Source organism: Panonychus citri, unplaced genomic scaffold (assembly GCF_014898815.1).
Source record: "Panonychus citri isolate SS breed McGregor unplaced genomic scaffold, ASM1489881v1 Contig00081, whole genome shotgun sequence".
In the NCBI taxonomy this organism is placed as follows: Eukaryota; Metazoa; Arthropoda; class Arachnida; order Trombidiformes; family Tetranychidae; genus Panonychus; species Panonychus citri.
This window is the reverse complement of record NW_026515486.1, coordinates 1-27,151: the sequence shown is the minus strand read 5'-3', so window position 1 is coordinate 27,151 and position 27,151 is coordinate 1. Positions and strand designations below refer to the sequence as shown.

At 36.9% G+C, this 27,151-nt stretch overlaps 9 protein-coding genes, 1 long non-coding RNA gene and 2 pseudogenes across 11 annotated transcripts; 5 read left to right on the top strand and 7 right to left on the bottom strand.

Annotated features, from left to right (window-relative positions):
• Positions 1–1,574: 1,574 nt before the first annotated feature.
• LOC128387306 (oxysterol-binding protein 2-like) lies at positions 1,575–5,537 on the bottom strand (annotated as a pseudogene).
• A 200-nt stretch (positions 5,538–5,737) lies between these two features.
• Positions 5,738–7,004, top strand: LOC128387311 (syntaxin-5-like). Its single transcript, XM_053346484.1, has 2 exons — positions 5,738–5,897; positions 5,971–7,004. Exon 2 carries the CDS (start codon positions 6,016–6,018, stop codon positions 6,925–6,927), a length of 912 nt encoding a protein of 303 aa, XP_053202459.1. The 5' UTR covers positions 5,738–5,897; positions 5,971–6,015; the 3' UTR covers positions 6,928–7,004.
• Positions 7,005–7,384: 380 nt separating this feature from the next.
• Positions 7,385–8,774, bottom strand: LOC128387314 (FAD synthase-like). 2 transcript variants are annotated; one of them, XM_053346488.1, is made up of 3 exons: positions 8,640–8,774; positions 7,895–8,558; positions 7,385–7,783 (listed from the first exon to the last, which is right to left on the bottom strand). In XM_053346488.1, the coding sequence occupies exons 2-3, from the start codon at positions 8,482–8,484 to the stop codon at positions 7,651–7,653; spliced, it is 723 nt and encodes a 240-aa protein (XP_053202463.1). In that variant the 5' UTR covers positions 8,485–8,558; positions 8,640–8,774; the 3' UTR covers positions 7,385–7,650. The 2 variants fall into 2 exon arrangements, with proteins under 2 accessions (XP_053202463.1, XP_053202462.1); XM_053346487.1 differs by having other exon boundaries at positions 7,895–8,592; positions 8,640–8,773.
• A 90-nt stretch (positions 8,775–8,864) lies between these two features.
• On the top strand, positions 8,865–9,736 carry LOC128387315 (eukaryotic translation initiation factor 1-like). Its single transcript, XM_053346489.1, has 3 exons — positions 8,865–9,044; positions 9,134–9,288; positions 9,433–9,736. The coding sequence occupies exons 1-3, from the start codon at positions 9,005–9,007 to the stop codon at positions 9,577–9,579; spliced, it is 342 nt and encodes a 113-aa protein (XP_053202464.1). The 5' UTR covers positions 8,865–9,004; the 3' UTR covers positions 9,580–9,736.
• A 220-nt stretch (positions 9,737–9,956) lies between these two features.
• Positions 9,957–11,634, top strand: LOC128387310 (LIM domain-containing protein jub-like). Its single transcript, XM_053346483.1, has 3 exons — positions 9,957–10,119; positions 10,179–10,410; positions 10,478–11,634. Exons 1-3 carry the CDS (start codon positions 10,048–10,050, stop codon positions 11,398–11,400), a joined length of 1,227 nt encoding a protein of 408 aa, XP_053202458.1. The 5' UTR covers positions 9,957–10,047; the 3' UTR covers positions 11,401–11,634.
• Positions 11,584–12,646, bottom strand: LOC128387312 (syntaxin-5-like). Its single transcript, XM_053346485.1, has one exon. The coding sequence runs from the start codon at positions 12,570–12,572 to the stop codon at positions 11,661–11,663; it is 912 nt and encodes a 303-aa protein (XP_053202460.1). The 5' UTR covers positions 12,573–12,646; the 3' UTR covers positions 11,584–11,660.
• Positions 12,647–12,681: 35 nt separating this feature from the next.
• Positions 12,682–14,685, bottom strand: LOC128387309 (poly(ADP-ribose) glycohydrolase-like). Its single transcript, XM_053346482.1, has 2 exons — positions 13,794–14,685; positions 12,682–13,735 (listed from the first exon to the last, which is right to left on the bottom strand). Exons 1-2 carry the CDS (start codon positions 14,321–14,323, stop codon positions 12,775–12,777), a joined length of 1,491 nt encoding a protein of 496 aa, XP_053202457.1. The 5' UTR covers positions 14,324–14,685; the 3' UTR covers positions 12,682–12,774.
• Positions 14,686–14,840: 155 nt separating this feature from the next.
• Positions 14,841–17,116, bottom strand: LOC128387307 (ADP-ribosylation factor GTPase-activating protein 2-like). The gene is given in 7 exon segments (XM_053346479.1): positions 14,841–15,124; positions 15,212–15,350; positions 15,417–15,615; positions 15,748–16,125; positions 16,128–16,143; positions 16,239–16,829; positions 16,901–17,116. Coding segments are annotated over 7 exon segments (1,629 nt in total). The 5' UTR covers positions 16,976–17,116; the 3' UTR covers positions 14,841–14,893.
• A 44-nt stretch (positions 17,117–17,160) lies between these two features.
• LOC128387308 (oxysterol-binding protein 1-like) lies at positions 17,161–19,419 on the top strand. Its single transcript, XM_053346480.1, has 5 exons — positions 17,161–17,299; positions 17,381–18,091; positions 18,159–18,476; positions 18,547–18,716; positions 18,782–19,419. The coding sequence occupies exons 1-5, from the start codon at positions 17,285–17,287 to the stop codon at positions 19,185–19,187; spliced, it is 1,620 nt and encodes a 539-aa protein (XP_053202455.1). The 5' UTR covers positions 17,161–17,284; the 3' UTR covers positions 19,188–19,419.
• Positions 19,400–20,513, bottom strand: LOC128387317 (uncharacterized). The gene is made up of 4 exons (XR_008325001.1): positions 20,407–20,513; positions 20,159–20,215; positions 19,887–19,976; positions 19,400–19,718 (listed from the first exon to the last, which is right to left on the bottom strand). It is a non-coding gene; the product is annotated as an uncharacterized LOC128387317 (long non-coding RNA).
• A 37-nt stretch (positions 20,514–20,550) lies between these two features.
• LOC128387313 (exosome complex component RRP45-like) lies at positions 20,551–21,627 on the top strand. The gene is made up of 2 exons (XM_053346486.1): positions 20,551–20,731; positions 20,805–21,627. The coding sequence occupies exons 1-2, from the start codon at positions 20,648–20,650 to the stop codon at positions 21,582–21,584; spliced, it is 864 nt and encodes a 287-aa protein (XP_053202461.1). The 5' UTR covers positions 20,551–20,647; the 3' UTR covers positions 21,585–21,627.
• A 110-nt stretch (positions 21,628–21,737) lies between these two features.
• On the bottom strand, positions 21,738–27,016 carry LOC128387304 (laminin subunit gamma-1-like; annotated as a pseudogene).
• Positions 27,017–27,151: the final 135 nt, after the last annotated feature.

Here is a 27,151-nt window from a genome sequence, read left to right as displayed (position 1 = left end):
GATGATTGTCAAGGAATAATTTTACTTTTTCGTGTTTTTAAATATTGCGCATTCAGCTTAGAGTTACTATAAGATGGCGCTACATTGTTCTGTCATGTGACTGTATTAGGGAGCTGCTTGAGTGAGATGGTGCTCTAAGAATGGTGTCTACCCATTCCAAGGTCTAATTACGACCATCAAAAAAGCTTTCCCCTCGAGCCTCCAGCCTAGTTAATACTAACCTGCTCCGCTGTAATACCTAGCCTAACCTAATACGCTAAACGTTAATGCCCATCCTATTGTGTAAAAGTCCTAGCCTAACCTATTGGTCAGTAAAGTCCATCCCTAACTCCTCGTGGTACTGGCTGGGTAATGCCAACAGGACTCTGGTAATATACGCTGAGTTTTACCACTTAAACATCTCTGCACTTAAACAGAGCGGCGAAAATTTTTTGACCTCTCCCCACCCCTCAAGCTCCAAGCTCGAGCTTCAAATATTGAATCAAATTACGATTCTGTTGTTTTTTAAAACGGATATGAATGAAATGTTACAATAAAGTGAATTTTACCGTCAAATTATGTTTTTACTCACATCACTTGATGTTTATATGCCGAACATCATTTTGATATACTTTTATTCGCATGCACAGAACGGTTTAGATAAATTGGTTTGAAATTACAAATTTTTGCAATATCCATAGAATCAGCATGTACTTCTATTATAACCGGAAGAAACTGTGCGAACTGCCATATAGTTCAAGGTCAAATAGAAGAAATGGTGAGACTTTAGATTAGTCTCACCTCTGATCGGTACCAAACCAATAGGCCTCTATATGAGTGTCGTACATGTGTATGGATTTTGTGCGAAACTGTTAAATCAGAAGATACAGCTAGCAAACGTCGATTTTTGCATAGAGTCTTATGGAGCAATAGGAGCTTCATAGAAGAAGACAGAATGTTGCTAGAGCGGAGATTTATCCGCACGTATATTTGACACTAATAGTACTATACAAACGATAAACGGTTAATCAAAACAATAGAAAAATCTGTAAACCAGAAAACAATACAAAGTTTAATTAACAAGAGAAAAGGTTGAAAAGAAATTATCAATCCAATTACCTAGTTTTTGTATTTTGTATCCTAATGGAAATCAACCGATCACAATAAACAGAGATTAAGAAAAACAATAAGAATATAAATGATTAGACAATTAAGTCAATTCATTCAATTGAGTGAAAAAATAATGACCAACAAGAGAATTAACAAGAATTAAAGTAGTTAAGGCTTTAACCGCGGTTTAACTACATATTGTCCATTATGCTGGGCAATATGAAGTTGAGAGTAACAAGTTATTATTAATAATTTTGCTCCGCATATCGGGCATAAAGAATTAGCTAATTCGGACCTCATAACACATTGTAAACAAATCAAATGATTACAAATAATCTTATTATTATTGAATATTAAATCTTTCAACCCATATTTTACTTTTCTTTCAGACCGTTCGCATTGATAAATTAATCGGCACTTTTTTAAATCAATATGAGGGAATGAATGCCGAAAGCATTTGCAATTATGACAAGGCAGTTAATTACTCCAATTTTGTCTGCTTCTCATTAATCTTTAATAAAGTATTAATAATTTACAAATTGCATGAAACCCAGGTTGAAGATGCTCAGGAGTTTATGACGAGAAAAAAGCTTCTTCTCTTTAAATCTTATACAACTATTAATTTTAATATTTCTTGAGGTTTTTGTTTTAATTAAAAAAACAGTAATCAAAGCGATTTGAATTAAAGGATGCAGAAGGTACAATAAATTATATAATTAAGAAAAACATATTAGTGAGACTAGATGTTTCCTTGCACAGAAGATATTTTCAATCAAAGATCATCTTAAGATCAACATGAGAATGTATGTTGGTTTTCTTAATCCTTTCATCTTTTATAACAATTAGTCCAATGTTGGTCTGGAAATGATTCGATTTCTTGAATCACGATTCAGTAAAATATTATAACTTCATCGTGGTATTGAAACTAGGATCCATAACAGCAACAATTAGAAATGCTTAGAAATGAAGAATCACAGCAATTTAAAAATTAAGAGACTTGATCCCAAGACAAATAAATATAAATAATCTAACCATTAAAATAAATATTCAATGAGTTATAATCCATGAAGCATTGAAACTCATTTCAAGAGTATAATCGATTGGTACATTTGTGAGTCGTTTCAACTCAACCAACTTTTCTGAAGATGTGGCAAAGTTAGAAGAATATTGGATCAAATCTTCAGTCCAAGTGAATGTTTGGTGTTTCATCGCTAAATTTATCGCATGATTGGATCAATAAATTGAGAAACTTGATAGCAAAGAACTGCTCAAATAAAGTTCAAAAACGCCCGAATTAAAGGTAAATAATTATGTCTGATATTAGAAATCAACAATCGCTTCTTGAATTAAATCTTCTAGCCGATGAAATGCGTAAAAATTTGTAGATGTTATGAAAGCATTGGTAGGCAATTAGAAAACAAAGATCCATTAATCGGTAATCTAATGTGTTACGCTACTCTTGATGTCTTAATTTGATGAGCAGAAAAGTAGTCACGGTCATTGGGTAAGCATCAATAGGCACATTAAGTCAAAAATAACTTTGTTGATCAACTGATTTAATCTTATTCACTTGTTCCTATTGCTGATACTGACTTTAAGTCATTTTCTTTATCACAATTAAATATCACTGGACACCGAGACCAATCTTGTTTCTGTTTGCACCAATAATCACCGTTATAAACATGGACTGGATTATTCGTAATCGGGTCGATTTGAAGCTTGAACCAAGATGGTGCATAAGAAACTTCAGCTTCTGGATTAGTAGCAGCTTCTTCTCTCTCTTTCTCCGGGTCGATCTTTGTTTTCTTCCAGTAATCCTTTCACTTGATTAGCCTCATCCCATTTACCTTCTTCCATTAATCGTTGATCTGGTCTGAGTCGACTATCGGTTGGAGCTACTCCTTCTTCTGGTTCATTCAATTGAATAGCTAAAGCAGTTAAATTATACATTCTTTCATATTCAGACCTGAAAATAAAGGAAAAGAGAATTAAATCTTGTTGATATCTTTCAGTGGATGACAACTCACGGAGGATAAATCCTTTGCCAGACCACTTTGGGTGATGTTGTTTCATAGATTGACTTTCCCTTTTGAGATCGTCGTTTATGATGTACTTGGGCTGCTTCGATTCGATTGTCCCATGTCCCTTGTATAACCCAACGTGGTTCACCTTGAGCGTCAATAATACTACCAGTTACCTGTGAAAAAGAAATATCTATCAATAATTTCTATCCAATAGAAAGATTCAATTTGTTACCTTTCTAGGAATATCTCGTGAAAAGTAACTATAAGGTATGAATTTCAAGAGGCATCTATCACCAGTTGTGTGATTAGTAATCACCATATCTCCATGATTATCCACCCAAAGTTTACCAACGATAATGTTGTGAATGGTTGTAGTGACTTTGTGCCAAGTATAATGATAACCATGCTCTGGAAACTCGAGGTGACTTATGTCCACTGGATTCACTTGTAAATACTTTCCTCGAAATTTACTTGATAAACCAAATTCACTCCAGCATTTCCAACCTTTACCTTCACAATGAAGTGCTAACATAGGGGGGTGGTGGCTCACCTGTTGATGATAACAAAACACAATTAGCATTCACAATTATCCATTCATTTGCTTATTCAATTCTTACCTGCTCGGTTATACTCTTCCATCCCAAATCAGATGTTCTATCACATTCATAAGTTTCTCCTAGAAGAGGATTAAATGGTTTGTTCAGTCTGATACCTGTACATGCATAACTGGAGACACAAAATGCAGCGACATAAACTAATTGATCACAACTATCGCTGATTGTTGCTGCTTTATGGAGTAAATGAGCATAGTCAAAGTCTTCGGTTAATCGTTGTAACATTGACAGAGGCTCATTAAAGTTAACAGGCATAGGAATTTTCGTCAACTCTTTACCAATACAGTTCTTCATGAAAGACCATAAATTTAAACTTTGATTCGGTCTTTCAGGTATCTTTGTACGACGTTTAGGATCTAATGTTGGTGGTTTTAAGTCTTCATCAAAGCCAAATTCCTTCACTACGACACTACTTGGTGTGCCTGGAACACTTGTTGATTTAACTGAATCATTATCAGCTAGAGTTTTCTCTATGCTTGTTGAAGCATCCACATTAGATTCTTCATTCGTTATCAAACTTTTCTGTTTATTCTTTCTCACTCTCACCCCAATGGCTGAAGCAGAAGTTGGAGAGTCCTCTGTTTCTTCGTCACTGAGTAAATCATCTCCACCAGACGAATCATCATGATAATTAGAAACTGTTTCACAATTGTTTTCACTATAATCCTGGCTACTCGCTCGCAGAGCTTTACCAGGCACAGGAACCTCGAAATCAGTTACAGCATCTTCGAAAAATTCATCTTCATCTGAGCTAACACCACCAGTGTTGTTCTTATTAGCATACTCTTTTTGGACTCTTTCTTCGAGTTGTGAATACTGTTTGGCCAATTGAGCACAAACAACCTCCAAACTGGTACGAGCTTCCCTTTCATGGTTTAAAAGTTTTTCCATTTTCTTGGTTGCTGTTCTCGCAAGTGTCACAAAGTCGTCACAATGTTTCAACATTGGAATGGTAGTTACACGGAAAACTGTTGATTTCTCATTTATACTTTTGCAGTGTTTAATAGCCTCAGCGGGATTTTCAATAGACTCCAAGGCAACAAGAGACTTGTGTAAGGCGCTTCCATGTTTAATGATGAGCTCGTTGAAATTTGTTAAATCATTGAGTTTAGCAGTCAAAGGTTCTAAAAATTGAAGAGAGCGATCAGTTTTTTTAGAATTGATAATGTGTTTCTGATAATATTCATCTTCTGATTCTTGAAGACGATTAGCCAGCATTTTAGAACATTGTAAAGCTGTCATCCAATTTTGCCTTTGTTGTTCATTCTTAGCCTTTAAGTGGAAAACTTGATCACCATTTTGAACCACAAAACGTATATTATCTTGCTTATAAATGATTGCGGATGCCAACTTGATTGATCCTCGGCAATTCTGAGATACCTCAGCTTCAGAGCTTGATTTTGAGGTAAACCCAAAAAGGAAATGCGTAAAAAGAAAAGATGAATAACAATAACAAGGAAAATGAGAATTGAAAGAAAATGAATTTACCTGTAATATGACAAAAGCCCTTTTGATAAGACAAACCATCTCTTTTGATACCCTCTCATGTAATTGGCCCATTTACACAAAGTTCCTTTCATCTCAGTGTCAGGAGCTTGAGACACAGAGTAGCTCGTAGAAGCCATTGATCGGGGTACACGAAATTAATTACCAATGACAGTTAATCGCCAACAGATCAAAAGAGACCACAATTAAACAACACAAACAGAATCAATTTAATCTTAACCAAAGAGCAGAGAAAATCCTTTAGGGTGTCAACAGCCAATGGCAGAAGAAGCTCAGTTCATGTGGCGCCCAATTCGATATGAATCACAGCCTTTCTGAAGTGTTCGGTTGACCAATATTCCTGAATTGTTCCGTGTAACCAAAGTGACCTTCGCCTCAACTGATTCTTTAGTTGTAGTAAACATTTATTGATGGAAAATGAAAGACAAACAAATTGGAAGATTAATGACCCGCTCTAAGGATAAGCTATTTCCACTACTTTTCTCTTGCAGGTGATCAGTTGATTCCCTATACTCAAGGCAACAAATGGAGTTGAGGCTCATGTGTCCTATTGCAAATTGAATTGACTTAATTGTCTAATCATTTAAATTCTTATTGTTTTTCTCAATCTCTGTTTATTGTGATCGGTTGATTTCCATTAGGATACAAAATACAAAAACTTTAGGTAATTGGATTTATAATTTCTTTTCAACCTTTTCTCTTGTTAATTAAACTTTGTATTGTTTTCTGGTTTACAGATTTTTCTATTGTTTTGATTAACAAGTCCCAATGACAATTGAGGTATGGACCGAACCAACGAATACAAATTGACTCTCAAATGGATGGAGAGTAACAAGATCAATTCAAGGAAAGGCTTCCCCGATAATCCAAAACCTTTTCACTATAATGATTTCATGAAATCAACTCGTGCAATATTTTCGGAACTTGCAATGACTTGTAGTAAATTGGAAAAGCTGAATGAGTTGGCTCGGAAGAAGACGATCTTTGACTCTGATGAGTCGAGTGCTCAACTTAGTGAACTAGTTTATATTATCAAGAAAGATGTAAATTCGCTTAATCAACAGATTGAAGAATTGAGACAAAATCAGCTTGCAAAGGTGAAAGATGGTAAACGTCAGAATGTCGAATCTTATTCGAAAAATGTTGTACTCAACCTCCAAGAACAATTAGCAAGTGTAAGTAGCGATTTCAAGACAACACTAGAACTCAGATCTCAGAATATGCAACAACAAAAGGCGAGAAGAGAGCAATTCACTGGGTCCACTCCATCGACATCTAATCAATTGCAGCAACGAAAGACAACTTCAACTATAATTGACTTTGGAGATGAACCATTAACTCTTAGTAAATCAAATCATTCGCAACAACAACAACAACAATCACAGGCACAGTTGCTCATCTATGAGGACAATACATCACAATATTTGGAGGAACGAGCGTCCACCATGCAAACAATTGAATCAACGATAGTTGAACTCGGAGGAATATTCAATCAATTGGCTACAATGGTCCAGCAACAAGATGAAATGATTAGCAGAATCGATGCTAACATTGCAGATACTAATTTGAACGTTGAAGCTGCTCACCAATCTTTATTGAGATATTTCCAATCAGTCACCAATAATAGATGGTTAATGTTCAAAGTTTTCGGTGTTCTCTTCATCTTTTTCTTATTATTTGTCATGTTGACATGACAAATTCATCTCTGTGATTTTAAAAATTCCATTATGAAATTGTAACCTGTTTATTAACAGTTTATTTTAAAATATTATATCAATGTTAACCACTACAAAAATTAATTTCTTCATTATCCAATTGATACTTTTGAAATCATCAGGATGTCTCAGTATCAGATTTTAATTCAGTAAATTTTCACAATATCTTTAAGCTTGTAAGCAAACAAATGATGAATTGAAATGAAATGAAAGAAACGCTCAAAATTCTACTATTAGAGAAAATAATCAACTTGCAATTCATTCTAATCAAGATGTTGATTGGGTTAATCTGATCGACTTTCGGCTTGACTATTTTTCGGCTCACAATCGATAGAGAAAATAATTTTAGAATCTTATCCATTCTGGTAACTAGGAGATGATTTCATCAACTGGTTGCTGGTTAATAATTGAATAAATCAAATGAATCACCTTGGTCTCAATGATAATAATTAAACTATTATTTTTTAATATTAATTGTATTCATAATGATAAGTATTAAATTAGACTTTTGTATTTGGATTCATTAACTTGAGTCTATTAAAAAGTTAATACAAAATGAATTCAATGAAATTCAATGTCTTAGCAGAAAATAGTGTAAATTGAGGCAGCGAATTCATGAAAACGTATACTAGTTATTTAGTTAATCAGCTCAACAAATTGACATGAGCTCATTGATATTTAGATTCCTATTTTGATTCCATTCTAATATTTATATCGACCTTGCCTTTCATCTTTTCCATCATTCAACATATAAGCTGGAAAATAACCGGTTCCTGAAGGGTCTTTGAGTTTAGGATTTAAAATGGTGTTTTTAGAAGTGCCTAAAGATGTGTACCTAATGATTGGGAGGAAAGAAATGAGAGAGAGAGAGAGAGAGAAAACAATCAATTGATCAACAGTTTGACAGACTTTGATTTCGTTGGGTTGAGACGATGCAAGTTCTTACCCTTTGTCATAAAGTGAACAATAAGGTACTTCAAGTGAACGGAGGAAGCTCCAAATTTGATGATAAGACCAATTGAGTAGAGGATTAACTCTAATGAATTCAGGCCAATCGGAATCGGTGGGTTCAAAAAATGAAATCGAATTGACTAGATCAGTTTTTCTTGTTCCCATGAAGATGTGGCTTACAGAAGATTCCGCTTTGAAGTTTTTCAAAGCTTCCTTGAAATCGGGTCCATCCAATGTTACCAAACCAAGATTATATCTTTCAACAGAGCTTTTAATAAACTCCTCAAGCTCAGGAAATGTATCAGGCATCAAAATCAACAAGGTCATCAATTTGACATCATCAGTCTGATTAAAAGCTGCTCTTTGTTTGACTTTGTCCATCATAAGTAAATAAACCAAATGAAGTAAAACCGTACAGTCTTTACCACCATTGAAACTGACACAAAACCTTTTCTTGTCACAATCAACATTTTCAAGGCATTTGTTAATCACCGAAATGGATTCGAGTACATTCTCATTGCCCTCCAACAAAGCAAATTGATTCAATTGCGATGTCCACAAGTCAACAAGCTGTTGCTTCAACATTTTCCAAAAGAGCAGAGCAAAAGATGAAAGGGAAAGATGAAAGCAAACGATCACCAAAAGACACTTTAAATAACCTTAACGAAAACAGAAGGGAAAAGACAATGAGAACTGATAAGATTAATTGATTGTCTGGTGATCAGCGGTAATCATCTTACCAGAAAAGAAGAAGACAATCTGGTCCACAAGGCGCCATGGGTCGGCTCCTGGGCCTTGAGTTGCCTCTGTACCACCAGATCGTCGAGATGAAAGGGCCAATCAGTTGATCCAATTGATTGTCGAAGGTCAAAGCAAAGCGACAAAAAGAGTTGATTGAAACGATCCTCAGATGGCGACACTTGCCTTCCATCAAAAGAGGTGGTCCATTTGTGGATTGTGGTGATTCCTATAGTTTAGAGACTTGAGACTCGTCGTGTTGATTTTGTCCTTTAGATTTTCTTGTTTAATTGTTTTTTTATTTGTAATCTTATTTTTTCTTGTTCTCTTGATATTTATTATTTCCTTTGATTCTTACAGGAGTTTCATGTCGTCTAGTAGTAACATACATAATTTGAAAACTTTTGGTAAGTAGATTGAGTCATTTGTCTGAACCTTCTCACTGCTCTTTGAAACCCTTTTCTCACTTGTGATACCTTGTCTTTCCTACTTGCAGATCCCTTCGCGGATGCTATCAAAGCTGATGATACTGTTCATGACGGTTTAATTCACATTCGTATTCAGCAAAGGAATGGTCGTAAGACACTTACCACTGTCCAGGGGATAGCTGATAATTATGATAAGAAAAAGATTGTCAAGGCTTGCAAGAAGGTAAGAACATGATGATGATTTTCCAACACTTGACTATCTTCTGTTGCCGCGTCCCATCCATTTATTCATGATAACCTGTTTCTCTCGTCTTGTCTTCCTGTTTCACCTATCAACTCTTCTATAACATTTTCTCTTTCCCAATAGGAATTTGCCTGTAACGGAACGGTAGTTGAACACCCTGAATATGGAGAAGTAATTCAACTTCAAGGTGATCAGCGAAACAATATTTGTCAATTTTTAACTAAATATGGAATCGCTAGACCGGAGCAACTTAAAGTCCATGGTTTTTAAGATGCCATCTTATTTTGGTATGGTTTAAGAGCAATTCGTTCACCTGAATAAATAAAGACGTTTCATTCAATTGTTAAAACGTGTTGAAATATATCCACCCTTGATAAACGCTTAACCATGGCCAAATTCAAAATAAAGTTACAATTATCCGTTGAAACATTTTGCTATTTTTATTACTTTGCACCAGTTGAAGTTATGTATTGTGATGATTAACGATGGTTAAATATTCCATTCTTGAAAGTACATTGAATTAAAAATGATGAGATGTTAAAGGTTTAAATTGAGGCCAAAATCGGAACTTTAATTGATTCAAAAAAGGCACAAATATTTTGTGCGTTGCATTGGATTGATCATGTCAAGAGATGGCACTAGAAGTGGATGGAAACTTGAGTTTTGTCTGGTTGAGTTGATTCATTTGCTTCTTATTGTTAATTGTTGAGTAATTAGTTTTCTATTCGCGGATTAATCATGTCGGAAGGAAAACCCTCAAAGAGCGAACTTCTGGCCACTCTGAGTTTGTCGAAAAATATTCCACCCAAAGTGAGTAGCGACCGGACCATTTTCTTTCAATGTTTTGACATTTCTTTTCTTTTGTTCAGTTTGACCAGCGTTCCAATTTTTCTAGATTTCAAATCTCACATAGTCTCGGAGGAGAAGAGTATTATTCTAGAGGGAATCAAAGGGCCTATTACGAGTTAAGGCCACCACCTCCTCCTCCAATATACGCCAACTTGGGTAAAAAAGCTCCTCCGCCACCTCCACCTCCACCTCCACCGCCTCTACTACCACCACCGTCACAACCACCAACGCCTCCACCACCACCACCAGCAAGTATGAATTGTTGTTAGATTGTTGGTTGTCTAGCCCAACTGATTTGAATTATCTTTTCTTGACTTAGGAAAAACTTCGGAACAACCACCATCTTATCAGATGTCAGTCAATATATTGAGAACCACACCCCACGCTCTGCCCATTCCCGTGACAGCTTCCTACACAACTACGGTCCAACAGCAGAGGACTCAGCACTCTTACAGACATCCACAAGCTCCAAACTATGTGAATGAACCGACGCAACTTTCTCGTCCTCCCCCGATTCCATCTGCACCCAAGCCTCACCTGACCTCTTATAACGTGACACCTCCAAGACCGAAGCGAGCAATCGAAGTTGAGAAAAAGTATGAAGCTTTAATGAAACAAATAGAGGATGAATTAGATAAATCCCTTCACTTTGGCCTTTGTCACACCTGTGGAAATAAGATCCAAGGTGCAGATCAAGCCTGTCAAGCGATGGGAAATTTATATCATACATCCTGTTTTGTTTGTTGTTGTTGTGGTCGAGTCTTGAGAGGAAAAGCTTTTTACAATGTTAACGGAAAAGTTTATTGTGAAGAAGATTATCTTTACTCAGGGTTCCAACAAACCGCTGAGAAATGTGCTGTCTGTGGTCATCTGATAATCGAAATGATACTCCAAGCTATGGGAAGATCATACCATCCAGGTTGTTTTCGCTGTTGTACTTGCAACGAGTGTCTCGATGGAGTTCCTTTCACAATTGATATGAACAATAAAATTTATTGCGTTGCCGATTATCATCGAGCTTATGCCCCGAAATGTGCCTCTTGTGGTGGTGCTATTACTCCTCTCGAAGGATCTGATGAAACAGTTCGAGTTGTCTCAATGGACAAAGATTATCATGTTGATTGTTATACTTGTGAAGATTGTGGTATGCAACTGACCGATGAACCTTCCCAAAGATGTTATCCATTGAGTGGTCATCTACTTTGTAGAGATTGTCATCTCAAAAGACTTGGTACTTTTTGAGTATCCAATCAATTCCCACCGTCCATAAAGTGAACTTGTTTCCTTCACGACAAGAATCACCACGATCTCATCATTTCTCACCAACCAAACGCACAAACGAATCAATCATCAATTGGAAAGATGGAGTTTAGGAAATGAAGGAAAATTAAAAAAAGATAATTTTTGTAGTGGTTAACATTGATATAATATTTTAAAATAAACTGTTAATAAACAGGTTACAATTTCATAATGGAATTTTTAAAATCACAGAGATGAATTTGTCATGTCAACATGACAAATAATAAGAAAAAGATGAAGAGAACACCGAAAACTTTGAACATTAACCATCTATTATTGGTGACTGATTGGAAATATCTCAATAAAGATTGGTGAGCAGCTTCAACGTTCAAATTAGTATCTGCAATGTTAGCATCGATTCTGCTAATCATTTCATCTTGTTGCTGGACCATTGTAGCCAATTGATTGAATATTCCTCCGAGTTCAACTATCGTTGATTCAATTGTTTGCATGGTGGACGCTCGTTCCTCCAAATATTGTGATGTATTGTCCTCATAGATGAGCAACTGTGCCTGTGATTGTTGTTGTTGTTGTTGCGAATGATTTGATTTACTAAGTGTTAATGGTTCATCTCCAAAGTCAATTATCGTTGAAGTTGTCTTTCGTTGCTGCAATTGATTAGATGTCGATGGAGTGGACCCAGTGAATTGCTCTCTTCTCGCCTTTTGTTGTTGCATATTCTGAGATCTGAGTTCTAGTGTTGTCTTGAAATCGCTACTTACACTTGCTAATTGTTCTTGGAGGTTGAGTACAACATTTTTCGAATAAGATTCGACATTCTGACGTTTACCATCTTTCACCTTTGCAAGCTGATTTTGTCTCAATTCTTCAATCTGTTGATTAAGCGAATTTACATCTTTCTTGATAATATAAACTAGTTCACTAAGTTGAGCACTCGACTCATCAGAGTCAAAGATCGTCTTCTTCCGAGCCAACTCATTCAGCTTTTCCAATTTACTACAAGTCATTGCAAGTTCCGAAAATATTGCACGAGTTGATTTCATGAAATCATTATAGTGAAAAGGTTTTGGATTATCGGGGAAGCCTTTCCTTGAATTGATCTTGTTACTCTCCATCCATTTGAGAGTCAATTTGTATTCGTTGGTTCGGTCCATACCTCAATTGTCATTGGGACTTGTTAATCAAAACAATAGAAAAATCTGTAAACCAGAAAACAATACAAAGTTTAATTAACAAGAGAATATCAATTTCAAGTAGTAATTGTTCAAATTATTTGGAACTTTTTAATGTCCATTATCAAAGTGATGCTACAATAAACTAAATTAGATGACAAGGTTACAAATTATTTCGAGCTGATCATTCAATGTTATGTACAACATGATTGGTATTTCTGTTTAGTCGCTCACGCAGCCAATGAAATAAAGTAAAGGTTGGGTTATATCGACTATTAGTATTTTTATCAATTTCGAGAGAGTATTGAAAGTGGGTCAAATATCGATAAAGTTTTGCAACTGTAAACTTTTCGAGAGAAGCAGCTATTAGATGGAAAGAGAGCAGGCGATGGTTCGCTTCCGTGAAGTAAAACAGTTCGCGATTACATGCCGAGGCTGCGATCCATTGAATTAATGACTTCAGTTGATGATCAGAACAGAAAGTATTAGAACCCCAGTTTCCAGTAGCGATGGGACCATTTGCATTCGAATATTCATTCAACATGAATCCACAATATGCTTTGGTCAATTCTCTTTCGATTAAATTAGTAGAATATTGACTCAATCCTGCGCCAGGATCGAATTTGATTGGATCTATTGCTACTATCTCGTTAAGACGACGACCCCAAGAGTCGAATTTCGTGACATCACTATGGCTTCCACGATAAAGGAAAGAGTCGCCTTCGCCAAAGCTGCGATTGAATCGTTCGGCACCAGTTATTGTGACCGCTTCATTGTCCAGCATGGACTCAGTGAAAAGCACCGACACAATAAGTTCAGGGTGAGTACAGAAAAGAACTTCTTCTTGACCGCACCCATTCTTCAAAGTTTTATATCCCAAAAATTTGTTGGCAAAATCGACTCGAAGTTTTCCTTTTCCGTTCCTTTGTAAACTTCCGTGATTGTCGATGATCAGTTTTGACAGGGTCGACGAGCAATTCGACCAAACAGGAATTTTCTCTGGGGCTAAGTATCGTCGTTGAAAAGAAACTACTCCTTTGAGCGATGACTTGGATGACCTATTGGAGGCTCGAAAAAAGTAATTGAGTATAGACCTTAGCTTATGCTCTTTCTTTCTGAATATACAACACGGTCTAGAAAATAGACTAAAAGAAAATGTCGATTGATTAGCGATGAAAACGAACTCAATTTAATCCAACTTACTGCTGAAGAGTGAAATGAGTCAATTCAGAATTTCTTGGATAGGGGAAAGTGCCAAGAAAAGCATTCGCAAGGAGAGACAATATTTGCTCTTGATCGAAGAAGAGACAATGATTCATTTTCTGTTTCAAGATTGGAATCCTTTGACGAATAACCCTCTTCAATGCCACAGCCGATTTCACGATGAACGGAAAAGTATGACGGTAAAATTCTACCGATTTTTTAGAATTTTTATATTTTTTTTCCGCGTCCAGACTTAGTATCACTCTTTCCAGCATATCAAAATCGTCTTTTATGCAGTTCGGATTGATTCGACACAATATCGAAGCCAATTCTGAAAATGATTTTATTTTCGTCTTTTCCAGCTCCTTGTCCACCAATTGAACGGTATTCCATCGATGTGGCAATTCAAAAGGCATCCTTACATGTTCACTAAATTCAGACGATTGATTGTCACAAGTTGAACCATGAAATATGGTCACACCGGGTCCAGGTCTCAATTCACCTAACGGTGCACAAACCTGAGCTTTCATGGTAGTTTGGAACTGGGGTTGAGTGAAAAGGAGAGCACTTTGTAGAGATAATTTGAAATGGTCAATTTCTATTCAATTGCAAAATTGAACACTGACTTCAGACGATATTGAAGTTAATCGAACAAAAGATGAAAAAGTTTAATTAACATAATTAGTATCGCCATCTATTTGAGTGGATTAACTCGCGGATAATCTGATTGATTTCCATTATCAAATTTAATTCAAACGTTAAATTACTGATTCTAAGGAATTTAAAGTTGTGCTGTAAAATATTGAGTCCGAACTTTAGTTGAGTAATTTTTCTCACTTGATTTTCAAATCGTTCAGAAAAATTTCCTCAGTTTATCTATTGCCTGAAGTGACTAAATATTATTAGATGATTGAGAATAGACTATGAAAATAGCAAGTGAACGTTTCGATGAACAAAACCGAAGTACCAGCACTGAATCACGATTGGAATCACCATTAATAAAAGAGACCCACAGTAATTAGAAGAAAAATGAGAACAAAGACAACGAAAGTTTTAAAATTTAATTGAAATTAAAATTGGATAATTATTTCAACCAAAGTTTATTGTTTTTGGAAAGAGGACATAACGTCAGTTGCGAGTGAGGAAAGGCGACCTGCGACACGACTGACTCCATCTCGAACTCCTTCCTTAACATCATATAAATTAGCAGTCACATTGGAAAGTCCACTTGCATAGCTTGAAGATGTTCGATTGCTCGCTCGACCAAAGTAATCGTCACTGCTGATGGCATTGGACCCTTCAAATTTCGATAGAGTTGTACGTTGTTCGAACTATGAAATTGTAGAAATAAAAACAAAAGTTAGAAATTTAAAACTCATCAAATGATTCGAATTTTTCTGCTATCAATGATCTATTACTTCACTAGAACGACCATCATTGAAATACTGGTCAGATGATATTGCTTTCGCTTGTCCGAATTTCTTCTGGGCTTGGACATCGGAAGTAGTCGATGTTGACGATTTGTAATAACCATGAGACGAACTTCTGATCGGCTTTCTAAATACAAGTAATGAGAGACAATTTAAATTATATTGATTGAAATTCAAAATAAACAACAAGTACTTTTCTTCATCGATGGATGGAATTTCATCAAGAATTTCAGGAACATCATTATCCTTTTTGAACCCAGAAGCAGTATCAAAGTCTTCGAAAAATTTACTTGATTTTTGTTTAATTGGTACGATAAAATTATCTCCTAAAGATTCAAGCTCGATGCGAGAGCCCACATCTCGATGGCTTCCAATAATTAAATCCTCGAAACCTTGAGAGAGAGAGAGAGAGAGAGAGAGAGAGAGAGAGAGAGAGAGAGAGAGAGAGAGAGAGAGAGAGATCATATGAGAAATGAGCAATTATAACGTTGCTTCAATTAATGTGAGAAAAAATTAATGTTTACCTGTTTCAAGTGCTTTATCCATGAAATAATTTCGAGAGCTTATTGTTGTTTCTGATTTTGTTGGATTGGTTTGTTCGAGGGTCATCATATCAGAACTTGCCGAATGAGAAACGCCAGTTTTAGCAGCAGTAAATCCCATTCCAAGCCTCTCAAATTGTTGAGCTTTAATTGGGTCAACAGTTCGCAGCTTTTCTTCGGTTATTCGAGCTCGTTCACTTAGATCCTTGTATGTTGTGTCAATTTCTTCTATGGTTTTGATTACCTCTTCTTTCGATAAAGATTTTGTTTCGTTTCTGGTCATGGACGCTTTCAATTCTTCAGCCTTAACAGCTTCTTTTTCAATCTCACTAAAATCGGTGTTGATCCGTTGAGCCCCAATCCTTTCTTTGATCCTAACTTAAAATATTATTAAACGTAGTTAAAGGTCGTATTAATTGTGTGTCGAATTGTGTTTTTCAAGAGCAGGAAAGAATCTGAATAAATAAACTTACTCCTCCTCCTCTTTTAGTTGTTTGTTTACGTGTACCAATGACAGGCTTATAATCTGATTTACCTTCTTTTCTTTCAGTAAAATTAACACTAAGCTTGCTAGAATTTATTGATTCAGTAGGCGCTGTTACCATGGTACAATCAGTTATTTTCTCGAATTTATCAACGGCCACTGATGAACGATTTTCTTGTTCCTGTTCAGACCAAAAATCAAGCTTAGCACTAGTCTCTTGTGTGTCTGAACTAAAGACTGTTCCTGAAGGAAGACTTTTGAACGATTCGGTTCCATATAGTTTCATGGCCTGAGCAGCTAATTTATCTTTATACAACTGAGCAGCTCTACTGTGGTACTTTTGCTGAGCATCTTTAGCGGTACAACCGTGTTGTTGGAAAAAGGCCAAAGCGTTATCATTACCACCAGCTTGCATTGAACCAACTTGAAGCCAAGTCCAATTTGTATCGAGCTGCGTTGATCGTACAAATGACACATGGACTCCAAGTGACCGGTGTCTAGCCGAACAATCAATACAAATAAAAATGCCAAAACTGACACTAGCCCAGGACGGATTTTTAGCTCCACAATCAAAACATTGCTATAAAAAGTAAATGAAACCAAATAAGTGATACATCATCACACAAGAAAAGAGTAAACAATTGTACAGACCTTGTTTGCAGGGATATTCTTCAATTTATTGAAAATAGTTAATAACTCGTTCTTTGTTGGTTTGTTGTCAGACATTCTAGTACACTTAATAGATCAACTTGTATGAGAAAGGCTTTCGGAATTCAATCAATTTAACTGAGAATTACAATCAAATTAAAAGAAACAAAATTTCAACATGAAAAGAATCGTTAACAAAACGAACCACCAGATGGCGTCGGTACATCGACGTTTCTATGGAAATTTTTTCTGAATTTAATCAATAACAATCTAATCAAATCAATAACAATTATTTCACTCAACTAAATTGTTCTAGTTTCTTTTATGTAGCTTTGTGTTTTTCAACTCACAATTGTGTCTTCATTTCTTAGCTTTATTTACACAACTATGAATACAAAAAAGGTAAGATAATTTCCCTACTATTTTTTTTTCATTTTCTCAAGAGTTTGATTATGTTTCACTTTGTTTCATTATTCTCACAAGAAATTGATTCTTCACTCGGATTTTGAGGTCATTAAAACAACAGAGGATGGAAAATGTGACAAACTTAAAAGCGAAAATCATCAAATGAATGTTAAAGGCTCTCTCGGAGTCTCTCATTCATCAAGTCAAGATGAAAGAGCTGAAAGTTTACAATCGATCACATATAAGATCGATATGATAGCTGATCAATTGAAAACATCCGATGATAACGAAAGAAAAAACATTGATATGTCAATCAATGGAGATAATTCTATATATAATAGTGATTCAGCTAATTCAACAAGCACTTTGCTAGCCTCAAGAGATGAGAAAGAGAAATTAAATTTCAACGAAAAAGATTTAGCACCACCTCTTTTGGATTCGCAACGGAGGAAAAAGATACCAGAGCGGCCAAGCCAAAGTTTAAATCTGTGGTCATTTTTAAAGAAATGTATTGGTAAAGAGTTGACGAAAATTCCTATGCCTGTTAACTTTAATGAGCCTCTGTCAATGTTACAACGATTAACCGAAGACTTTGACTATGCTCATTTACTCCATAAAGCAGCAACAATCAGCGATAGTTGTGATCAATTAGTTTATGTCGCTGCATTTTGTGTCTCCAGTTATGCATGTACAGGTATCAGACTGAACAAACCATTTAATCCTCTTCTAGGAGAAACTTATGAATGTGATAGAACATCTGATTTGGGATGGAAGAGTATAACCGAGCAGGTAAGAATCGAATAAGCAAATGAATGGATGATTGTGAATACTAATTGTGTTTTGTTATCATCAACAGGTGAGCCACCACCCCCCTATGTTAGCACTTCATTGTGAAGGTAAAGGTTGGAAATGTTGGAGTGAATTTGGTTTATCAAGTAAATTTCGAGGAAAATATTTACAAGTGAATCCAGTGGACATAAGTCACCTCGAGTTTCCAGAGCATGGTTATCATTATACTTGGCACAAAGTCACTACAACCATTCACAACATTATCGTTGGTAAACTTTGGGTGGATAATCATGGAGATATGGTGATTACTAATCACACAACTGGTGATAGATGCCTCTTGAAATTCATACCTTATAGTTACTTTTCACGAGATATTCCTAGAAAGGTAACGATCGAGATCAAGAAACTCTTCATCTTTTTCAGATTCTTTGTAATCAATTTCAACTCGTCTACAGGTGACTGGTAAGATTGTAGATTCGAAAGGAGTAACAAAATGGATTATTCAAGGAATTTGGGACGAATATATTGAGTCCGCACTAGTTTTCGATAAACGAACATCAGCCAAAGGAAAATCAATCTACGATACATCTCCATTCGTTCGTGTCTGGCAGAAAACTCGCAATATGTTCGTAATGAATCAACCATTGTATCCGGATAACTATTAATGTCGAAATGATGTTTACTTTTCAGGTCTGAATGCGAAAAAATGTATAATTTAACTGCTTTAGCTGTTCAATTGAATGAACCAGAAGAAGGAGTAGCTCCAACCGATAGTCGACTCAGACCAGATCAACGATTAATGGAAGAAGGTAAATGGGATGAGGCTAATCAAGTGAAAGGATTACTGGAAGAAAAACAAAGATCGACCCGGAGAAAGAGAGAGGAAGAAGCTGCTACTAATCCAGAAGCTGAAGTTTCTTATGCACCATCTTGGTTCAAGCTTCAAATCGACCCGATTACGAATAATCCAGTCCATGTTTATAACGGTGATTATTGGCAGTGCAAACAGAAACAAGATTGGTCTCGGTGTCCAGTGATATTTAATTGTGATAAAGAAAATGACTTAAAGTCAGTATCAGCAATAGGAAAAGTTTAATGGGATATTTTACTTCGTGTGCCCATCGATGATTCACCTATTCAACTAAGAGACTTAATCAATTATTATCATGATTGATAATTTCCATTATTTTCGGATGAGCTCAGGAAATAGACTCCAGAGATTTAAACTCCAGAAGAAGCTCTAAAGTTCTATATTTTATTATCAATATTTACTTTTATATCTCTTTTAATAACTTTGACAAAAGATGCTTAAAAGTAATTGAATGGTACCATTTAAATAGTACTTTATTCATGTCATTGCTGCAATTGAAATTAGATTTAACTTTACTTCAAGTCAAAAAAAACAAATGAATCACTTGTAGATCTGAATGCCAAATTACTCAATTGTACACATTCGCTCATTTCCAAGCTGAAGACTGAGATTAAAGTAAATTATTTTGCCAAAATACAGCGCAATCATCCCAACGAGCTGATCATCAAATCAACAATAGTTTGAAACTGTCGATGTTTCTTTCATTGCCAGTCTCTATGAGGATCGATTAGGTAGACGAGATTGCAACTGGAAAATCTGACAAAAAGATGGAGAATGTAATGAGAACAAGTTTCAAGATTTTAATATGGCACAGTGGGATAATAGTTCAGAATAGAATGAAATGTAATCATTACATCATAGAGATTCCCACTTTTTTTCATCATCTTATTCAATAATAGTGACGTGAAGAACATTATCACTTACTTTTCCATTCTTACACCTTGATAACTTGAAGAAACATAATAAATCAAGGAGCCAACCCTTTAAGCGGTAGAGGTTTTTTAATGGTCCATCCTGTTGGGTAAAATCGAAAGAGATGAGTGTAAATTTGAATTCAATAAAACCATTAGATTGGAAAGAAGAAAAAGAATCAGAAAAGAGGGTCTCAATCAATAAGAATTCATGAGTAGCAAATACTCTTTCAAGTCGCATCATTTGAGTCAAACAAACAAAAGTATTGAAAATAAATCACTTACCTTAAGGTAGAATCGTTCAAATGAACTGAAAGAGTTCTCATCACCTCGTGATCATATCTACACATTTGGAGAATTGGAATAAATGAAAAAGATTAGACCAAGTAAAGTCAACATAAAATCTGAATAAATGGAACATTAGTCAGATAAGTTAGAGTTTCAATCACTTAGAGTCATGAGTAGCAAATACTCAATAAAGTCACATCACGATTGTCTATTGTTTCATTAAAGTAAAATAGAAATTTACTTACCCAATTAACTAGGAATTCATGAATTACCATTGACGAGCATTGGCTGAATTGAGGAACCATGAGGAGAGAAATGAACAAACTTTAAGTCGGATATCCGAGATTCTTCAGTGGAAGTGTCGCCATCTAGTGGAAAGAAAACAATAAATTGGATGAACCAGATGATCTCAAGTCTCAAATTAAGTCTCAATTGTTTCCTTAGTTGTTTGATTAGTATTATCAACATTTCTGTTTCTCAACCATCATGAGTTTCATGCAAAAATTGAAGTTGAAAAACATTCCCACGTGTAACAAACAGTTCATTTTCTTAGGCGTTAAAGAAGACAAAGTAAGACTCATTTAGTAAAATTCAATATTTTCCTTAAACTAATGTTCCAATTTTCTCTTGATTTGATTGTTAGCGAATCGATGGGCGAAGCTCAAAAGATTTTCGTAAATTATCTATTGAATTCGGATTAGACTATGGATCATCTGTTGTCAACCTTGGCGATACACGTGTTATGTGTAACATTGGCTATCAAATTGCAGAGCCAAAGGCAACTAAAAGTTGTGAAGGATTTTTGAACATTAAGGTTGATTTAGCTGCTACGATGGCTCATTCTCATGAGAAATCTGTGGAAATCATGAAAATAGTTGAAAAGAATATAAAAGAATCTAGATGTCTAGATCTGGAATCCTTGTGTCTGATCTCTGGGGAAAAAGTCTATTTGTTAGAAGCAGATTTAATTGTCATGAACGATGAAGGAAATCTCCCTGAATGCTGTTCCATTGCTATTCTGGCCTCTTTGTCGCACTTCAAAAGACCCGATGTTTCAGTCATTGATGATAAAATCAAAGTTCATTCGTTTACTGACCGTCATCCGATTCCAATCAACATTCTCCATTATCCTTTTTGCACAAGCTTCACGTTTTTCGAGTACTTTAAATTTGTTTGTGATCCAACACAAGCGGAAGAACAAGTTTCCGATGGACATTTGATTGTTGGAGCAAATAATTACAGAGAAATAACAACAATTCACATTTCAGGCAAATCGTCGATCAACAAAGATATTGTCATTAAGTGTTGCCAATTAGCAATTGAAAGGAGTAAATATTTAACCAATTTCGTGAAAGATGCTGTCGAAAGAGATTTAGCTCAAAGAAATAGTGGAATCGGTTTGAGAAATTTGATTAACTCCTGAAAACTGAATTGATTTGAAAATAAACAAAAAATTATAATGTCAAGAGTTTAATTATAAAAAGATTTGAATACAATGAGCATGTGAATCCATTTTGTAATGTGATCAACTATTTATCTTAATGGGAACATTTAAAGAATGAAATTCGAGTATCGGTTGATTGTGTAATTTAAATTCATTTATTTCAATTGGTATCAACAGATTAACTATCGAAAAGGTTTGATTGGCAGAAGAAAATGAACTCGCTTGATTTGATTAGAATTTCGATCAAAGGAAAAATGAGACAATTGAAGGCTTGATTTTCGTTCTCAATGATCGTTCATCGATCCAAATTGATTAGTAAAGAAAAAAGAGAAAGTAATATTACAATTGGATTGATAATAATGACAGTTGATTGGGTGAACAAAATTAACCCTCGAAAATGACCACAAAATGTAAGTTAATTGGTAATTGCAGCGACTAATTGTTATTATATTGATGCATATTAGTTTCTATTGGTATTGTTTGTATAATAGTATTTGTGTCCACCGGTCATATGTACATTCAGGTACTCCAAGTATTATGGCTCGAGTTTGGATCGTCTCAGACACTCAGTTGGAATAGCATAAGCAATGTCTTTGATATTGGCGACGTCCGCTCTCAGTTGTTCAAGTTCTTCGCGATAATTGGTCAACATGCCTGACAGGTCATCTCGCGACTTTCTCAACTCTTCTGTTCGATTGTTCAAATCAGCAGTCAGCAATTCCTTCTCGGCTTCCCGCAGTTTCACCTCCAATTCTTTCATGTTTCCACCGTCGACAGAGTCCAAACCTCCAGAGTTTTTATTATTGAATCAACAGTTTGCAGTGCACCAGACACTTTGCTTTTCGCCTCGATGGCACTAGTCTTGGCTTGGTTAGCTCTTTCTAAAGCTTCTAAAGCCAATTTCTCGTCGTTGACAGTCTGTTCACCATATGAGTTGAGTCGACCTTCGGTATCGGCTAGAGCCCTGTTCAATGATTCCACCTCGTCTTTCATTCTTCCCGCTCTCTCCTTTGTTTTACCTGCTTCCCCACGAATCGCATTTGCATCAGCGGAAGCATTACCAGCGATGTAACGAGCCTCGGTTGCAATACTCTGAGCGTTTATCGCGTCATTGTAAGCCCCAGTGAGAGCATCAAAAGCCTCCTGTGTCTTGGCTTTGCCTTCGTTCAAAAGCTTTTCCACCTGTGGTACTCGCTTCAGTGCTTCATCTGCTCGTCCTTGACTTTCTTTCACTGACTTATCGAACCCTCGAAGTGTCATCAAAGTTCCAGTGGCTTCCGTCAAAGTGGAATTGGCTGCCTGAGCTGCTTTCTCTGCAGTTTTATGAGCTTTGTCCACTTCGCTCAACAACTCGGAAGCTTTGTTCTGTTGCCTGGTTGCCTCTTTCAGAAGAGATCGAACATCCTCCATTTGGATCTGTGTTCCATTCAGTACATTCTCGTATCGTGACATCATCGCATCCGCTTCTCTCATGATACGAGCCGCCTGATCGACCAACTCTCTGGCATCTTGTTTCATGCCCGAGGCGTTCACATTTGGAATACTCAATGAGCCCGCTTCGGTCAACAATTGTAGCGCATCTTTGGCAGCTCGATCAGCTTCTTTCTTTGCTTCTTCTGCCATTTTCCTTGTTCGTTCCAATAAATCGTTGATATCGATCAATTGTTTCTGAATGGCCCGAATCTCTTCACGATTACTCGAATGCATCACCATGGCTTCTTTCACCAATCGAGACGCTTCTTCTGAGTTGTTCAAAGCTTCTTTCGCCAACTTTTCCACCTTTTCAGCTTCTTTTTCAATCTTATCTGCTAGAGCAACCGATTCCAATGATATTCTGGACATTCGTTCAGACTGCTGTCCGTACCTTTTGAACCTTTCGCGAGCATGTTCCAAGGCAGTTCTTCCTTCATGATCGAATGTCTTTTTAGCTTCAGATAATATTAAATTGGCTTTTTCAATTATATCTTCTGCTAAACTCATGTTTTGCTTTCCAAAATTGACCAAGTTGTTCAACCCTTCCATCCGACCGTCAACCAACGAGGTCAATTCTTTGACTCGGGCTAAACGGTTCTTTAAAGTGGTCAAAGAATTGACAAGGTTTCGACCATCTGAGCCCATTCGACGAGCATCCGATACCAGTGCCTCAGTGCGAGCGATCAATTCTTCCAATTGTGTTTCGAACTTTGATCTTCCACTTCCACAGGGCTGTTTTGTATCTCCTCCAGTAATAATCGCAACTGGTTCAGTTTACCTCGGTGCCCATTCACAGAGTCCTGGATTAGTCCGTAGCAAGCTGGACAGTCTATACAACCAGCAGTTCGGTTGAACTTGTTTTCACGACACCGCTCACATCGACGGCCTTCCACGTTTGCCAAACACTCACATTGACCATTATCGCGACACTGCAGAGATTTTGATCCAATTCGATCACAGTCACACTTTGCACATCCCTTCTCAGAGAAACCATAATGATAAGGTGCACATTGGTCACACTTAGTTCCAATGACCCCAGGTCGACAGTAGCATTTGCCGGTGAACTGATCGCAGGTCAGATTATGTGATCCAAACATATTACAACCACAGGATTGGCAACCATTCTCACCACTGATATCCCAATAGCCTTGTATGCACTGGTCACACTTTCGTCCCATCACATAGTTTTTACACTCGCAGTGTCCACTGCGAGAGTCACAAAGAGCCAATTCTTTTCCATCTTCTCCCTTGCCCATCACTGTTCCAGTTCTATGGCAACCACAAGATTTACAATCTCCCTTAGGGTAACTCAGAGCATCACCAAAGAAACCGGGAAGACATTTCTCACATCGATCCTAATGGGAAGTGAAAAGAAAACAAATTCATCAATAAAGTGATTCCATTCGAAACTCATTCACTTCGACTCTTACCCCGGCAGTGTTGTAAATGCATTTCAAACACTTTCCCGTTTCATGGTCACAACTTCCGACAGAGTTTTCATCAATGTTCCCACTGCAATCGCATTTCCTGCAAGAACTGTTTGCTATCGGGTTACCAAAATAACCATCGATACAAGACTCACAGAGGGCTCCTGATTACAAAGATCGAGAAACAAACAATTAGTTTAAACCCAGTGAATAGCGACCGAGATTATCATTAGCACATGCAACCTAACGTCGAGTTAGTCATCCTTGAGAAAGAGTTTCTCATGTTAGCAAATCTTTCACTCTCTTCTTAGTTGCTGATGATTTTAATCATCCATGCAAATACTTATCCATGAATCAATTAACTGTCTCAATTCAGCTCATCACTGATCATTACCTCCGTAACCTTGAGGACACTCCAAACAAGCTATACTTTCATCAGGTAAGACAACACAAGCTCCCGCATTACGGTGACAGGGACAAGAAGTACATCCAGTCCCGTCTAATGGATTACCGTAATAGCCTCGAGCACAAGTCTCACAATTATCACCACCGGTGTTGTTTGTACACATACATTTTCCTTTACAAATTAACCATCACCATGAATTAATTAGAAACCACCACCAATATCAAGTTAAGTTTGGTTAGAGATTGCAAATGGGAAGTGGGAGTGGGAGTGGGAGTGGGCGTGGATGGGGAATAGGAATAGGAGGAAGAAAAGAAAGTAAGAAAATTGATTGTTAAAGTTACCGTCACCAAAGACCAGAATCAGTATCAAACCGGTGATTTTCCTTCACCTTGTTCACTCTCTTTACCTGTATATGGATCACAAAAGTCAGCGTAGCCATTACATTGACAAGGTAGACAAACCGCGAAACTTCCCCCGCCCGGTGGTTCGTGTCGATATCCCGTCTTACATGACTCACAAAACTGTCCATCATAACCTGCTGGACACTCACATCGCTCGACCCAACTTGCTGCTCGACCATATGCACCCCGTTGGGCAGATTCCAGGGCTATTTCATCAACATAACCTGACCCATCTCTATTGTACACAATGCGAATCTTGATGGACGTTAAATTGGCCAAAACACTTATGAAATCTTTCCCAGACAGCCTCGGACTCCAGCCGAATCGAGCGTCTTCGTGAAGTCTAAACGAGTAAGAACGTTGGTTTCGACTTGGAAGACTATTGTCTTGACCGTGTATTGGTTGAGCAAGGGTCAATCCAGCGCCTTCAATAATGACATCGGCAAATTGTGAGGCTGGAGAATCGTCGTTCACTCTTAAATTGAATCTCAAGTGTTGATTGTAAGAGAAACGCTGATCCCCAAGGAAAGATGGAGGAGCAACCAAATAAACCGCGTCCAATCCATAACTTGCTTGAGAGCCGATACTATGATCTGATGTATTGTGTACGAGTGCAACAGAACGACCCATTCTATCAATCGCCGTCCATTTCTCGGTATCTTTGTAGAAATAAGATTCAATTGCATGGGCAGTGTAATCTTCCGCCGATTCGCAAACAGATGAGTGGCCGTAACAAAAGCAAGATAAACATCCAAATTCGTTGGTTCCTTGCAAATCGAAGTAACCAGGCTTACACTTTTCACAAGTTCTTCCTTCCACATTCTGTTTACATAAACATTCCCCAGAGACAGGGTGACATCGAGCGGTGTTGTTGAAACTTCCTTGTACAAAGCAGTCGCAGGGTCTGACGGGCAAATAAAAGGTTAGTTAAATATCTTGGGAAAATGATCCACTAGAAATACTCACTTGCAACCCTGGGCCGAAAAGTCGTAATAGTTATCAGCACAACGATCGCATTTTTCCCCAGAAACTCCTGGTCTACAGATACATTGACCATCTCGACTGCACTGCGATGTCACGGACCCTTAACGAATGAAAATGCCAATAAAACAATCGAATCCATATAAATACTATTTCATTGACTTACCTGTTGGATCGCAGTCACAGGTAACACATCGTCCCAGATTATTTTCGTAAAAACCTTCCTTGCATCTTTCACAGTTTGGTCCATCGGTGTTGTCGGCACAGTCAACACATCGACCTCCGTGTCCAGTTTCAGCCCACAAATCAGCATCGTAAACGCATTTCGAGGCTTTATTGTTACAATTACAAACTGAAATATAAAACACAAGTTAGAAGAGAAAACAGAGAAAGGGGAACAATTAAAGAAACTAAATGGTATTACATTCCCAGACTGACTTCTTAGTGTTCCACACTTCAAGTTGCACGCACTCAACAAGTACGGCGCTTGACGCAAAAATAAATATCAAGGAAAGTATCGTTTGCATGGTAGAAACTCAGATGTTCCTCTTATCACTTATTCAGTGTAGTTGGGGCACAGTAATACAAAATTGAAGCGATTCTCGGACCATTTACAGGTCAAATAATCATGTTACACTTGATGCGACGATGATCGTTACTCTAGGCGCCCTTAGTCAACAGATTCTTAACTTTATTTGGTCACTGGACTACAAGTCAAACGATTGTGAATAGCAAAGCAACAAAACTGGATTTCATGTTAGTTTTGTCTCTTCTATTAACGGAGAAAAGGTATAACCTGTACCGCAACTTTTACTGACAAAAGTGCGTAGGCATCAATTCAGCCCACTTTAGTTGTCT